The sequence below is a fragment of the Nanorana parkeri genome, unplaced genomic scaffold (assembly GCF_000935625.1).
Source record: "Nanorana parkeri isolate BGI_ZX_2015 unplaced genomic scaffold, ASM93562v1 scaffold2, whole genome shotgun sequence".
NCBI lineage: Eukaryota > Metazoa > Chordata > Amphibia > Anura > Dicroglossidae > Nanorana > Nanorana parkeri.
In genome coordinates, this window is record NW_017306270.1 from 4,915,866 (window position 1) to 4,931,453 (window position 15,588).

The 15,588-nt window shown below is 41.9% G+C and overlaps 1 protein-coding gene across 1 annotated transcript; it reads left to right on the top strand.

Moving 5' to 3' along the window:
• The first annotated feature begins 9,239 nt into the window (after positions 1-9,239).
• Positions 9,240-14,742, top strand: NPS (neuropeptide S). The gene is made up of 3 exons (XM_018561167.1): positions 9,240-9,267; positions 9,376-9,454; positions 14,513-14,742. The coding sequence occupies exons 1-3, from the start codon at positions 9,245-9,247 to the stop codon at positions 14,690-14,692; spliced, it is 282 nt and encodes a 93-aa protein (XP_018416669.1). The 5' UTR covers positions 9,240-9,244; the 3' UTR covers positions 14,693-14,742.
• The last annotated feature ends 846 nt before the right edge of the window (positions 14,743-15,588 follow it).

Below are 15,588 nucleotides of genomic sequence, written 5' to 3' on the forward strand. Positions count from 1 at the left end.
GGTTTGCATGTCTGTTTTAACTGAATCTGTGCCGGTCGCCAGGCGCCCATGTTGCTATGGCGCCCTGTGCGACCGCACAGCCCGCACACCCCTAAGGCCAGCCCTGGCTGTGCGGGCCACATTACAAAGTCCGGCGGGCCGGATTCGGCCCGCGGGCCTTGTGTTTGCCACCGCTGATCTAGAGGACCTCAGGACCATGGCTGGTGACTCTCCTGCTGAGGATTTGTGCACATCCCTGCTCATCTGCTGCTTCAAGTGCTATCCGCTGTATCACAAGTGGATCTACACTGAGATGCTTAAAAGGTCTGGTGAGTCTGGAGTCTGTTACACCCAGGATGACTAGGATCCCTATACCCTCTCTCCCCAGTGTGAAGATGTTTAATAAAACTTATTCAGCATTGCATTACTAGAGTGGACAACAGTTTGTGGGCACCAGAAGAGGGCGGTTGAATGCTAGTGGGGAGGCTGAAGATCATACTCCTAGACAGACTAGTGGTGATGACCCGGGTTAATCCAGCGGCTCCTTCGGGGATGAGCGCTACAGAGATGCCCTTGAAGGCGGCCATCTGGTGGTGTATGGAGGTTCCTGCAGACATGAGATTGGCGCCCAAAGAATACCAATTGGGTGGCTGTTGTCTCACGTCTTTGGTTACTTGTAGCTGATGGGAGATCGCATAGTCATTTCATTTCTTGCTTTTCACCTCCAAAATGTATAGAATTTTTTCAAACAGTTATGGTAAGCAATAAGAAAAGAAGCTTCTCCTATTTGACTACAGTACTGTATGATTTGTTTAGTGAGTCACACAAAAAAACAAGGTGTACATCAGACACCACTGCAGGAGGACTATGTTGTAGAAATCCTCAACGCGGTTATATAAACGCCATTAGGTGTATTTACTTTTTTAATACAATCTGACTGGTTCTATTTTCCTATCAGACGTTCCATGGTCCTCCTTCCCTCCCTCTCTCTCTCATGGCAGGCCTGTACTTTCTGCGCTACAGTTCAATTTGAAATGGCAGCACTTGCATGCCTGCAGCATCTCTGCCGACTCTGTCAGAACTTGTTGTCTGGGAAGTGCATGCCAAGTCCTATGGCTAGCAAAAGATGGGAGAGTGACCCAAAAAAACCCAGAGGTCCTCCTGCCAAAAAACAAGAAAAATTGCATATTAATAAGAAGGATGGAGCTGAAATAATTTAATAGGTGACGTACAATGAGATTAAATTTAGAGATGGGAGATAAAATTGTTCTCCTCTGACTCCTGGCGTTTTCGATGACCTCGTTAGACATATTCACGTAAAACTATTCTGGGACAAAAAAAAAGCCAACTTTCAGACTATCATATGTTATTACAGCCAAAAATGTCAGCGATCCCTCGTGCCACACTGTGTCAACGTATGTTACTATTCTGTGCATGACGTTCGACAGTGACTTCTCGTTTGCATTTGTCCTGAGTTAATCATTGCGCCTGCACAAAACATGACTCACATTATCATCTGAGATCATCTCTAGCCCAGTGTGTTAAAGATGACAATTAGATGCTAGATTGTCAGTAATAAAGGAGAGCGATCTTGGAAGGAGGAAAGGAGAACGCAGAACACAGTAACTGAAAACTAGCATGAAATGGTTAAGATGTTCATACCTTTTTATCAGGGGGCAAAAATAATATGGTTTAAAGTGCAAAGCAAATAGAAGTAGTTAACACAGCACCCGCTCCTCTATGGTTATTTTGTGATCCCTTATTACAGTACTTAAATAAGAACTCTGGGCAAATCAAATCTTTACCCTAGCAATGGGGCTTCCCCTGTACTTCAAGGGTTAAGTGCTCATTTTGTCTAGGGAGCTACAATGACAAAGTTATACTCAACCGAACCATGATCCATGGCTCGCTGTTAGATTCCCTTAGGTCCCTTCAGCCTCACTCCCCCATAAAGTGTATAGAATGTGAGGACGCCGAGGGACATACCATCGCTGGAGCGGAGGGCGACACAGGCTGGAGGGAGCCATGCAGGAGCCAGCCGAGATTGTGGTTTGGGTGAGTATATTTTTATTATTTTATCAACTGAAGAGAGAAGCTGATTGGTCGCCATGCACAGTTGCTCCAGTTTTTGCCTGCTCCAGTATTGATAAATTCCCCTCACAGTACTTCTCAAACATAGGTGTCACCTCAAGTTTAGATTTCTCATGCATACATACACTATATTGCCAAAAGTATTGGGACACCTGCCTTGACACGCACATGACCTTTAATGGCATCCCAGTCTTAGTCCGAGCATGAAATTGTCCAAAATGTCTTGGTATGCTGATGCCTTAAGAGTTCCCTTCACTGGAACTAAGGGGCCAAGCCCAACCCCTGAAAAGCAGCCCCACACCATAATCCCCCTCTACCAAACTTTACACTTGGCACAATGCAGTCAGGCAAGTACCGTTGTCCTGGCAACTGCCAAACCCAGACACGTCCATCGGATTGCCAGACAGAGAAGCGTGATTCATCACTCCAGAGAACAAGTCTACACGTCTCTAGAGTCCACTGGCGGCGTGCTTTACACCACGGCATCCGACGCTTTGCATTGCACTTGGTGATTTAAGGCTTGGATGCAGCTGCTCGGCCATGGAAACCCATTCCATTAAGCTCTCTACGCACTGTTATTGTGCCAATCTGAAGGCCACACAAAGTTTGGAGGTCTGTAGCTATTGACTCTGCAGACAGTTGGCAACTTCTGCACACTGTGCACTTCAGTATGCGCTGAACTCGCTCTGTCATTTTACGTGGCCTTGCTGTTGTTCCTGGTTGCTTTCACTTTGTTACAATACCAATAACAGTTGACCGCAGAATATTTAGTAGCAAGGACATTTCACAGCACACCTGAATCCAATGATTTGGAGGGGTGTCCCAATACTTTTGACAATATAGTGCATATTGAGAAAATGTATTTCTTCCCTAAGGATGCCAAAGATTGATATGTGAAATGATTTGCAATTTACCTGTTGACAGCCCATACATAAGGCATTGGGGAAGTCTATGACCACTGTATGTTGCAGGTCATGTATAGTTGAGCAGTGCAGTCATCATCACGCCCACATCTTTCATCCACAGCAACATTACATTTGTAGAATATGTAGCGGGTGTCACTGAGTAGATGGAACATAGTTTCCTAAAAGCCCTCCCCAAGACGACTGCCACACTACAGCAATACAGCTTGGCAGATGCCAACTCTTGAACAGAAACTGAAGCAAGATAAAGGATTAAAATGGTGATGACATTTTTAGAAAGAAAAAAATGCTAGTGCAGCCTCATTACATGGGTACCATTCAGCTTTATAAAAGAGAGAAATAGTCACCCATTGCCATTAAATGCAATCTAAATGTCTCTCTAACTTCCTAAGAAACATGATGGAATGGAGCTGTTTTAGGCGGCTCAGCTATTTTTCTGTTATACAGGCACCAGTATGTCTTATTTGCAGCATCCTCTTTTTTGCTGATGTTGACTGTTGTAGATGTCTGCATTAATGAAAGTCTTTCCTGGAAAAAGAATTTATGGTCTGTGTTGTCTACATTCATGTAAGAATTACTAGGGTTGTGGAAAGGAGACCTCTTATGTCAAATAAAGTTGGCACTAAAATGTTTCCCACATCAGAAGATAGAAACAGATATGGCTGAATATGGGGGGGCGTGGCTTGGACGTAATGGCGACTACACGCGAGTAGCGTGGATACCGCAAACCTCTCCATTGTTTTTTTGAAATTAATAAAAATTGAATGTAAAAAAAAAAGAATATGTATCACTATGGTCAATACTTTATATACACAGGCAGATCTCCAATGGCCATTCCACCATAGAATGCAAATTGCTATGCAGATAATGGGGTGTATTTATTATAACTTGTAGAGGTCAGGAACATTTCATGGGCTGGATTTGCCGGTAATAGTCACAGCATGTGGTGCTGCCCATAGTGCTGATCCTGCGTGAGTATTAAATGGATTAATTTTTTTCCTTTTCTTTTTTTGACTTTTCAGTGCCTGTTGACTTCCTAATAGGTGGTAATTGTTCCCTAGTGAATTCGTATCACCATTGGAACCAGGGTTGTAATCAAGGGGCCCCATAGCAAAAATGTGAGGGGGGAGACCCCTGACAACCTCTCTCTGAGCTGTGACTAACAACACCAAGATCCCCAAAACTCCTCATGTGCATCTGGCATCAGCTTTCCTACACTTTACAGAGGATTAGGGTTATCATCAACTGCAATCACTCCAACCCTTAATGACACAGCACTGTGTTATCTTTACACCTTCTATGTTTAATTTGCTTCAACAACCCAATGTGGCCCCCTTCTACTCCCAAGCCCCATAGCAGCTGTCTGGGCTGCTATGACTATAGTTAAGCCACTGATTGGAACCTAATGCTAAACATGTATGTTGGTATTATCATGGCAGTAGACCACACAGTTGCTACCACCATACCTCCTGTATGTCTGGTGTGCTGGGCTGGGAACATCAGAACCATTTTTTTACAGCGTATGTACAGACAATTTAATTTTTTAGATAGTCTGAGAAAGTGTTAAAATACCAACATGTATTGCTGCCTATATCACTGAATGTGATTTGAAATCCAAAATTTGAGTTCTCACAGGAACAGGAGGTAAAGGGAAATCCTCCAATGGTAGTCACCTCTTCAGCTCTCAACAACCTACATATGGAGTTCCCCTCACTTCCTGTTGTGTTATCAAACTTACAAGAAAGGACTAATAATAGCAACTACAATTATAGCGAATAGGAATATGTGGAGTCATTTTTTTAAGTGGCAATGTTCGGGCCCAAGCAGCCAACTGTAGACCCAAGGACAGTCATGTAGGTAGGGGCAGTGACATTGTCCACCCAGGTCAACTCCAACACCATCTGACAATGGACCTTACATAGAATGGACTCCTGAAGTGGGGAGGCAGTGTGAGAGTACAGACAGGGGAGTATACCTTGTTGATTGAGTTGGCATTCTTTTATGCCACAACAGCCAAATGCACATACAAGATGTGTATAGTGCAAATATAGCTGGATATTATAGAACTATTTATTCCAAACTATACAGCTGTTTCAGGCTTTTTGGCCATTTTGTGGGGACAGTAATGATTTGAATGGCTCAGCCATTGTCCGAAATGTGCTTGCTATTGCCTCAGCTGTCCACTTTGTCTCATGGTGTAAGCTAGTCACCACAACATCACTCTGATTTATTGTTTTTGAATGATGAGTAAATGTTGGCAAATCTGATCCACTGTCAATCTGGAATGGGTGACAATGATTGCAATCTGCCCAGCATGTAGTATTGGGGTCTCTTTGCTAGCTTATTAATGCTCTGGAGCTGGCTCCTTGCACCTCATTCTTTGACCTCTGGTCAGTAAATGATCTGGATTCAATTGTGTCCTGGTTCTAATGACACATACGAGAACATTGGGAGTTGAGAGGAAGTTAACACCTTACTCCTGTAATGACGTTGCTCTGATATGGAAATATTATTACTCTTAATAGGTACTACAAGGGTTGTAAAACGCCCAAGCCCTTTGCCAATCAGCAAGAGCAGGAACCACATTATATTCTGTTCAAACACTAACCAGAGGTCTCTCAAAGCTTGGGCTCTCTGAGATATGTTCTCAGACTGTCCAGGAATCTGAAGACCCCTATTAACTTAGATTAAAGGAGAACTATGAGGTGAGTGTTTTTCACTCATCCTCATAGTTAGAGCTGACCTGTGACAAAGAAGCTGTCACAGGTCAGCTCTATTGATCGGGAAGTAAGCAGAAACAGGCAGCGATTAGCTCACCTCCCGATCATCTCCCTGCAGTGAGCGGTGACTGTCAGTCACTGCTCTCCACAGGCATGGCTCTCCCCCTCCCCTCTCCGATCCTCCAGCGCCTAGTGGAGGAACGAATGGGTAGAGGGGGCAGGCACAGCTGGTTCTGCCTCTAGATAGGCAGAGCCAGCTGTAACTCACACAGCTGCTTGGATCTCGACAGTATTGTCGGGATCCGTCCTGGCTGCGGCGCTGTCAGTATTGCCCGCAACATACTGAGCTTTGGGTCATGGGAGGAGGTTAGTATATATGTCCTCCCGTGACCCTAAAGAGAACTATGGGGAAAAACACTTACCCCATAGTTCTCCTTTAATTTGCTTGCCAGATTGGTGGTTGCTGTGAACGGGCTCAATCTGGTCAAGTAAACTTGTCTGCTGGTTACTAATCGATATCAGTGAAGTCTTTTGCTGGCCAGAAGCTAAGATGCTCCTTTGTGTGAGCTACCTGCCAGCTCATATGCTGGAAGAATGTAAATATTAGAGGAAAAGCCCCTTTATAAGATTTGAGGATTGATGGTGACTTCTGCAGCATGTGGACTCTTTTACATTTAGCTGTCAAGATGAGACTGGATACCATACAAGTTAAGGAGAAAATCCCTTTTAAGTCACCCTACCTATCCTGTCTCCTTCTACTTCCCCATTAGTAAAATAGCTTATAAGAGACATATACTTATTCACGCAATGAACTTTACACTCACTCTTACACATAAAACGACTTTTTACTCCAGTAAAAGTCAATGACAGAAGACAGGCCCCATCAAATTCTGGTGACACGCGAGTACTGAGGAGAACAGGCTGAGACCTCTCTAGAGATGTCACACTATTTAGTGATCTGAAAAATGACAAGCAATGTGATATTATCACTAAATTTCACGTGGGATTTGTTAGAGCTTAGTGTTCCTTTAGCAGACTATGCCGCACCTGGTGGAATGGCAGCGAGATGCATCAAAGCTTAGACGCTGTCACTTTATCACGGTGTGGGAAGTAGAATCCAAGACAGGAATTCTTATTATCCACCTACAGAGGTATGCAGGCTGAAGATGACACTTGTCTAATTCTTGAATCAGAAATATGTATGCTGTCATTAAACAATACAATAAAAATGATATATTTATGCCAGGTTTTTTTATTTCACAATTTGACCTGCCCCATAGTAAAGCAGTGCCAACTCCATGTTTACAACAGCAATCAATTATGGGTAATAATGCAGGGGTGTTTGTGCATGACGACTCAGCGCCTTCATCCTCCCTGCAGGACAGTTAGGATTATGAAGTCAAAATCTCTCTCTAGCACTTCCTCGGTCCTTCTAATTTTCAGTTATTGCCCCAAACAACAGCCTCCACTTTGCACATGTAGGAGGCGCTGGGATTTCAATGGTTCAAATGCAAAGAAATCTTCAAATGAGTTTACTAGCCCTTGTAAGGTGGCTCTCAAACACACAGACCAACGCGTTTCAGGGGCAAAAAGACACCCCCTTCAGTAGGGCTTAGAAAAATGGAATAGGGACTTGAACGGACTTAAAGGAAACTATATCCAAATGGATCTTTATTTGATCTGGTGCAGAACCTCCTTTTGGATTGGAATTCTAACAAATGTATTCAGCGGCGCTCCGCTCATGACATTCAAGATTTTCAACGTGACTCTCCCCTTATCTAGAACTCCCTTCCACACACCATTCAGCACTCACTCATCATTCAAATATCCCTTTAAATACCAATTCTTCTTCCTAAATACTCTTCTTTTCTACACATTTAAAGTGTATGTAAACCCAAAATCTTTTTTTCAATGTGCTTTGGTGTCTTGCCTTCCTGTTTACAGTTTCCGAATAATGTTTATGAATCTGTTGCAAAGTTTCTTATCTGGAAATCCTGCAGGTAACACCACTTCATGTATCAGGATGACAACCTTAAGCCACTGGCAGACAAATTGAGGCCTAGACCTAAGCCCCTCCCCAGTGGTACTAAAAACTCTACCCCGTCCAACGCCAGAGTCTCAGTGGTCAGTAGAGGCTTTGGTATTGGACTATGTATCAATAAATAATCTGCGCTGTGGTGGTATAACTTAATCTAAGATGGTTGTGTTACTGCTGCAGTGCTAACACAGTGTCAAAAGATATGTATGCAAAAATACCCTGGTAAATTGTTCAATTGATAAATAATACAAATATAATAAATATCCAACATGTATAAAAATAAAATAAACGAAAAATGAAATATGTCAGTCCAATTGATGCATAACGAATTATATTTGTATTAAGGTTTTGTTAACATTTATCACTGAACAATTTACCAGCGCAGGGTAGTTTTGCATACATATCTTTTGGTATTGGACTGTTAAATGGTAGGGCTTGGGGCAATGTCAGACACATTTAGGCCTAGACTTAAGCCTCTCCCCAGTGGTACTAATCTCTACCCCCATTAGTTGGTCCAATGCCAGGGTTTCAGTGGTCAGTAGAGGCTTTGGTATTGAATTGTTAAATGCTAGGGCTTGGGGCAATCTCGGACAAACTGAGGCCTAGACCTAAGCCCCTCCCCAGTAGTACTAAACTTCATCCCCATTAATTAGTCCAACACCAAAGTCTCAGTGGTCAGTAGAGGCTTTAGTATTGAACTGTTAAATTGTAGAGCTTGGGGCACTGTCGAACAAGTTTAGGCCTAGACCTAAGCCATGCTCCACTGGTGCTATAACTATTTAAAAGTCCTATACTAAAGTGTACGTAGATAAGTAATGGATTGCTGAATGATGGGGCATAGGTCTACTTTGGACACGTTGAGGCCTACACTATGCCAAGGACTGTGGCTTCACTGAAAACTTATAGATGGTTTAAAAAACACAGGCAGGCACATTTTGGTGCTTACTTTAAAATAAACAGCTATACATTAAGAGGTTCATTGAAAAAAATAACACAACGACTACATTAGTGTTTAATAAATTAATCTCCTACAATTTTTTTCCTGAGCAGGAACCATTTTTATTGGACTTTTTTCAACCAGCAAGTCCAGAACTGCAAAATATAATGGAAAGTCCATGACAGGGTCGCCAGAGGTACGTATGGAAAGTGGTCGTGATACTAGTTAACATTTACAGACGTGACATGTTGAGTTGTACTTTGCCATGTCAGCTTTAGCAGGAAAATATCAGTTCACCTCCAGTACTTGGGTCTTTGTTGAACTAACTTTGAAGAAGTGGCAGCTTGACAGGTGTTCGTTTCTGAAAGGGCACAAGTTTCTATAAGTCAACTCAAGTTTGCTTGAATTTGGTCACATTTCCGCCTTTTAACATTCATGAAAGGCCATTTCGTCATCAATGAGATGTGCTACAGTGAGCTATAGTGACCCTGGCGGAGAGTATAAAACGCCCCACAAGTGTGAAGATGCCTAGATGATTCAGATGTCTGTTGTCACTATGGAAGGAAGACAGCTAAGCGGGTAAGGGATTCGAAAGATAAAAATAAATACAATCTTAATGTGATGTATGGCTTTTAACACCCATTGTGGTGTGTGTATCAATTTCTTTGTATGTTCTTTCTGTCACAGTGTATCCAAATTACATTTTGTGCTCATCTTCTGGATATCTACAATACATCTATGGTATCAGCCTGGACTGACCCTGATGGTAAGTGTCAAACACGTAAACCTGTTAGAATGTGCTCTTATTACAGTAAGTTGTATCAAAAATTGTTGCACGTGCTACTAAAAGAACACAATAGATAAAGGGTGGCTTGTATGTATGAAAATGTACAGCAGAAGGTTTGGAAATTTCCTTGTTAAAGGATGTGTGCACTGAAGGAATATAGAGGCTTCCCTTGCTGGTTTCTAGCTCTGAAAATACTAATTCCCCAGCCCTCACTGGCTTCAATACCTTCAGTTGCAGACCTGCAAAATGAATGCAGCTAGTGAGGTTAGAGGCAATTCGGAACTCCTGATCTGCATTACCTGTTTGAGGTCATTGACTCAAAATATTGAAGCCATCAGATCAGAATGACAACATAATACATCCTGCTTCTGTAAATTTACCTCATCACTTCAGTGGAAAATGAACGCTGACTGGATCCCACTTACCATAAAAAAACAGAATAATTGTTCCAGAAATGAACATTTATAAACGTGTAAGGCCAGCTATAGGCTAATGGTTGTTTTGTGGTGAATAATGCAGAAAATTTAATTTATTTCCCATAAATCGTTTGTTGATGCTGGACAGCGATGGGGTGTGTCTCCTAAAATTGGGCGGCATTTGGATGGATTGGGAAGTGGAATTTCGATCGACTCTGAAAAAGCTATGGATTTCGGAGTCATATCCATTTATATATCAACATAGCTATAGATATTTAAATAAGATACATAATCGTTATTACACCCCCTAATTGAGGGACTACTGTCAGTAGTAATCTAGACATTTCATACTATCCAAACAATTTTTTTTTTATTTCATCCTTCTCTGCATGCCTATCTTATTATTCTTTTTTGACATCCTATTTATTGCAATTCTTATTATATGTCATTTCCAGTCAAATTTAAAACAGGTCAAACATTTTATTAAATCTTCAGTTATTTTTATTTTTTTTAGAATAAAAAAAACCAAAAAACCTTCTTGTTGTCCCCTCGCATCTACCTCAAAGTTCTTTGTTTATGTAGTGCATTCCCGATACTGCATTCCCCATTGATGAGTTTGTAAATTGCGATCATGTCACCCATGTCACCTCTTATTAAGTGTCTCTTCTCTACTATCCATCCCTCCCCCCCATGCCAAGGTAATAGGTGTCATCCTTGACTCGGACATCACCTTTCTGCCTCACATCCAATCACTATCCAAATCCTGCCACCTTCACCTTCGTAATGTCCAAAATACGCCCCTTCCTCACCAATGAAACCGCAAAATTACTCATCCACTCCCTTATCTCTCGCCTTGACTATTGCAACTCCCTCCTCATTGACCTTCCACTACATAGGCTATCCCCCCTTCAGTCTATCACAAATGCTGTTGCTAGACTCATTCACCTAACGTACCGCTCAGTGTCTGCAACCCCCCTCTGCCAATCCCTGCACTGGCTTCCACCCCCCACCCCCTCTGCCAATCCCGGCACTGGCTTCCACTCGCCCAAAGGATTCAATTCAAAATATTAACAACCACTTACAAAGCCATCCACAACTCTGCCCCCGGCTATATTTCAAAACTTGTCTCAAAGTATCACCCTAACCATCCCTCATCAACTCCTCCCATGCTCACCTCCAGAACTTCACTAGAGCCTCTCCCATCCTTTGGAACTCTTTACCCCAACCTGTCCATCTATCTCCTACTCTGACTGCCTTTAGGCGACTCCTTAAGACTCATCTCTTCAGGGAAGCCTCTCCCACCTCAACCTAACCACTCAACCATCACGTTCTCAAACAATTTATCCCCACACAGCTAGCTACCTCCTCATGTATCACTTGCCCCTCCCTTTTAGATTGTAAGCCCTCAGGGGCAGGGCCCTCTTTACCATCTTGTCTTGAATTACATTGTAATTGTAATGTCTTCCTTATATTGTAAAGTGCTGCTCAAACTGTTGGAGCCATATAAATCCTGTATAATAATAAGGAGGAACAAATGTAATTTTTGTTGGCATTCCTTATTACTCAGGCCCTCCATCCCCCCTTATTTGTCCTTCTGTTTTTTATTATCTTATGTCCCCATTGAGGAGACACTCCTCACTTCGTGTGTCTGTGACTATGTAGTCACCAGTAGAGGAAGTGAGGGGAAATCCCTCCAACAGGGGCAGAACACCGACATAAGTGTGATTATTTAACCCTTCCCCAATCTGTCTAAAACATATAAATAAAACAACAAAAAATCCTTTGGCAGGAGTCACACTGTTAATTTTACCTGAGAGTTTCTTCGAATTTTAGTCATCAAACTGCTCACTGATAAATCATAATACCAATGTATTTCACAGCATTGGATACTTGCATGTTAATGTTATTATTTTAGTATTATGGGAAAGACATATACCTAGGTGACAGGACCTCTTTATCAATTTAATGATTAGTGTGTCTAGAAGAGCTTGTCTGATACTCCAGGAGTTGGTCAATGTCTAACTTGGTGGGTTTATCATGGTAAGAAAATGTACCTGTATGTGGATTAAGGAGACAGAGAGCGAGAGAGAGAGCAAGCAAGCGAGATGGAGAGAGAGAGAGCGAGCAAGAGAATGGAATTTTCCCGTAGCTTAGTGAACATGGTGTAGATTAATGCCCAATCATTTTGTTTGCACGATTGGATGATGGAAGTCATCAAAGCTACACCTCATTCACTAAGTTAAGGGAAATTCCCCTTGCAAAGTGACCAGCCTACTTGCCTTTAGTAAATCAACCTCAGGTTACGGTTCATTTTAAGGAGGCAGTGTTCAATCGCCTGCACATTTTTTTGTAACAGCAAGAGCTTCATGGGGCGATTTCCATATGCGTGATCTTAGTGATGGCCACAGATAATAGCTCAGTGCTCCAAGTGAGTCACATTGCAGATTGTACAAGCGATTATTCATGCATAGTCTCTGGTTTTAAGTACAGGGAAGTACAGGGAACTTTATTCCCCTCTGCTGAAGAAATTGACCACCTGAATTAAAACAAATCACAAAAGAGTTGCAGACATATAAAGTCCACTGGTTCTGCAATGAAAAGTCACCCATCTAGCACTACACAAGTTGCTCAGCACCACTGCTACTCTGTCTCTCTAATCTCCAGCTCAGGCTTTTTCTTTGGTGATTTAGGATACTAATTGATAGTAGTTTTCTTGTTCTATGGCATTTTATTTTTTTGTTTATCAAACTATTTATCAATTCATTCAGACAGCTCTGGGCCCCATAGCAACCTCATGGTCTGCTATAGCTATATGGCCTTTAATGTGGAGCAACCTGGAAATCCCAGCTGTTACACTTGTAAATGGTCTGCTATCCTGGTTAAGGACAATGAGTTCTTTCCCAATAACAGACTGGTATCCTGTTCAGGGCGGTCTTAACTCAAAAGGTTGATTCAGCGCTGCTACCTCTATGAAGACTGAGTCTTTAAGGACTAACTGTAGTGGACCCTTTTTTAGGTCTCTGTGAAAATCTTCCCTCCACCAGGTTCACCTATTACATATAGTACATCATTTAAAAAGTTTTCCTGTTAAAAGAAGGTTAACAATCATTTCTGCTTCTTCAGCTATTAATCACGACATTCTAAGTAAGCCACTCGCTTTTGAAGTTTCAGTGAATCAGCCAGAGCTTGTCCTATGATACAGACCTTCCTAGCATGGGGTGATAGACGGCACACTTCATCTCATTATTCCGCATGCAATTAATTAAGCTTGGCTTAGTAATATAGTCATTTGTATGTGATATTTTAGCACAGTGACTTTTATTGCACAGTGCATGTTTCATGATTAATACAGTCAACCTTTTCTTACTTGGAAATTATGGTCGGAGTGAGTGTATCAAGAGATAGTGCTGCTGATAGAGATAGATGACCGAGAGTAAGGATCACACAGATGGGCTTGCATCCAACTAACTTGTCAAACTCCACTCTAAAATTATATTTTAAGTTTTGGATGGGTTCCATTTAGTTGAATCACCTGTTGGTTTCCAATGGTAAGGATTCATAGTATTTGAGGTTGAAAAAAGATAATAGTCCATCAGTTCAACGTGCGTGCGTGTGTTTAATTCCTTTTACGCTAAAGACATCATGGAAAAAAAAGAGATTTTCTTTTGTAGTTGGAAACTTCAATGATACCATTATTCTCCATAATGAAGACTCCATCAGAGTAGACTGACAACACTGGCTACTTGTATCTTCTGGTGACTATCACCAAGATCTCCTCGCCAGATTTTTAGTTCCTCTCTCCTGTTTTATCTATTAAAGAAGCCAAGTTAGGAAGTATCTTTCCTCTTGGTCCAATGCCCTGTAATCTAACAAAAGAAGTAGAAATGAATAGTAATGTCTGCAGCAGGAGTGTGGAGCACATGATGCAGAAATTTCATCACAGGAGTCCTGAGAGCAATATACAGGTGGAATATCGTGTTGAATGAGTGGATCCATTAGTAAGACAGTGCAGTCTACTGTAGTCAGTTCTGTGAATGATTGATTTGTGGTTGGTTATGATGAGTTACTTGTGCAAGGTCAGTAACTCTGACTTCTGAGTGGTAAATTCCAAAAGTGATCCAAGAGGTGCTGGCACTTCAGCCCTTGTTTATATGGGGTGGTGAAAGGAAAGCAATCATTCAAAAAGCTCCCTGGCTCTGGTTAGGCAGCTCACACCAAAGAAACAGACCTACTCTCCAATGTGCACCCAGAAAGACATTGAAAGCATGCACCAAAAGAAAGAGCGCCTGACCGAATCGTAAAAGAGTTCAATTTCTTTTAATGGTCCACAAATAAAAGACAGCCTTCTAGTTGTGAACCAATAAAGGAATTTAGACTCTTTTACCCTCTACTCTGGTGCTCCTTCTTTTGGTCCATGTTGGTTGAACAATCCCCATACTTTACAACTCCGCAGTGAGTGAGAGGTCACTGTGAACTGATGTTAGATGACTGTGATTCAGTGAGTGCATGCTCCACCCAACCAAGCTTGGCCTGGGGTAAATTTTTGGATCTGTTGCCAGTTTGTGAATAATATATAGAGTATGGTAACTCAATTTGGTACATTGCTTATCTCTTCCTCCAGTCCTCCGGGAAATCGGACCACTGTCTCATCCTGCTCAACAGTTGCTTAGTTGAAGCTGACCAGAGCGAGGAGGTCGCTTTACTGAAGCCACTACTGGAGAAGTCTTTTATAAAGAGGTCCTTCCGGAATGGCGTTGGATCAGGATTTAAAAAAAATTCCTTCAGAAGGGCAAAATCCTAACAAAGTGTTCTCACAAAGGCCCATTTCACATACTGGAAAAAATATTTTTTAGATGCTTTGAAAGTGGACCTATACTGCAAAATGCCAAATTATGTTTTTAATACTATAGTAGAAATAAACACTGAATTGTAATGTACACCCATTTGTCCTGAATTGTGAGTTATGACATTTTCTCCCCCCTGCATTGTTCATCGAAAGACATAGGAAGTGTTGTTACACTAAATGTCAAATGATCTATAATCTCAGAACCACAGAGAGCATGCCTTGCATCAAAAAGGGGACTGATAACACTAGCAAATGATTTATCATATGTCTGATCACAAAACAGTTTATAGGACAACTGCATTTTTGAAGAAGAATATATGGAGGAGGAGGAGGCAAAGAAGTTTACATGCCCCTGTTTTTGCTTAGTCCAGATACCATCCCCCACCAGCCTGCCACCAACAGTTCCCATCCCTTACGATTCCTGGCTGCACCATCATTTCCCATTCCCTCACCATCCCTGCAGCAATAGCTCCCATCATCTCCCACCATCCTCTACCATCGGTCCTCATTCCCCATCATATGTCCACCATCATCTACCACTCAAATATATGACTTTGCCATCAACTCTGGCTTCGTCTCCTGAAGGGACTATACATACAGTATATGTATTTTAGAGAATCTGTATATGAGGTTACAAGTAAATGTATCCACACATTTCAAACTGGTCAAATCAGTAAAAGAAAATGGAACTAGGTCTGAGAATATTTAAATCACTTTCAAAAAAAATTCCTGAGGTCATATTAAAAGAAGCAATCAGACAAGAAGACACAGGGGCAGGTGGCCAGAACTGAACACAGGAAGACAAAGGAACCGTTTGGCAGAACTGGGCACTCGGAAAGACATGGGGAAGG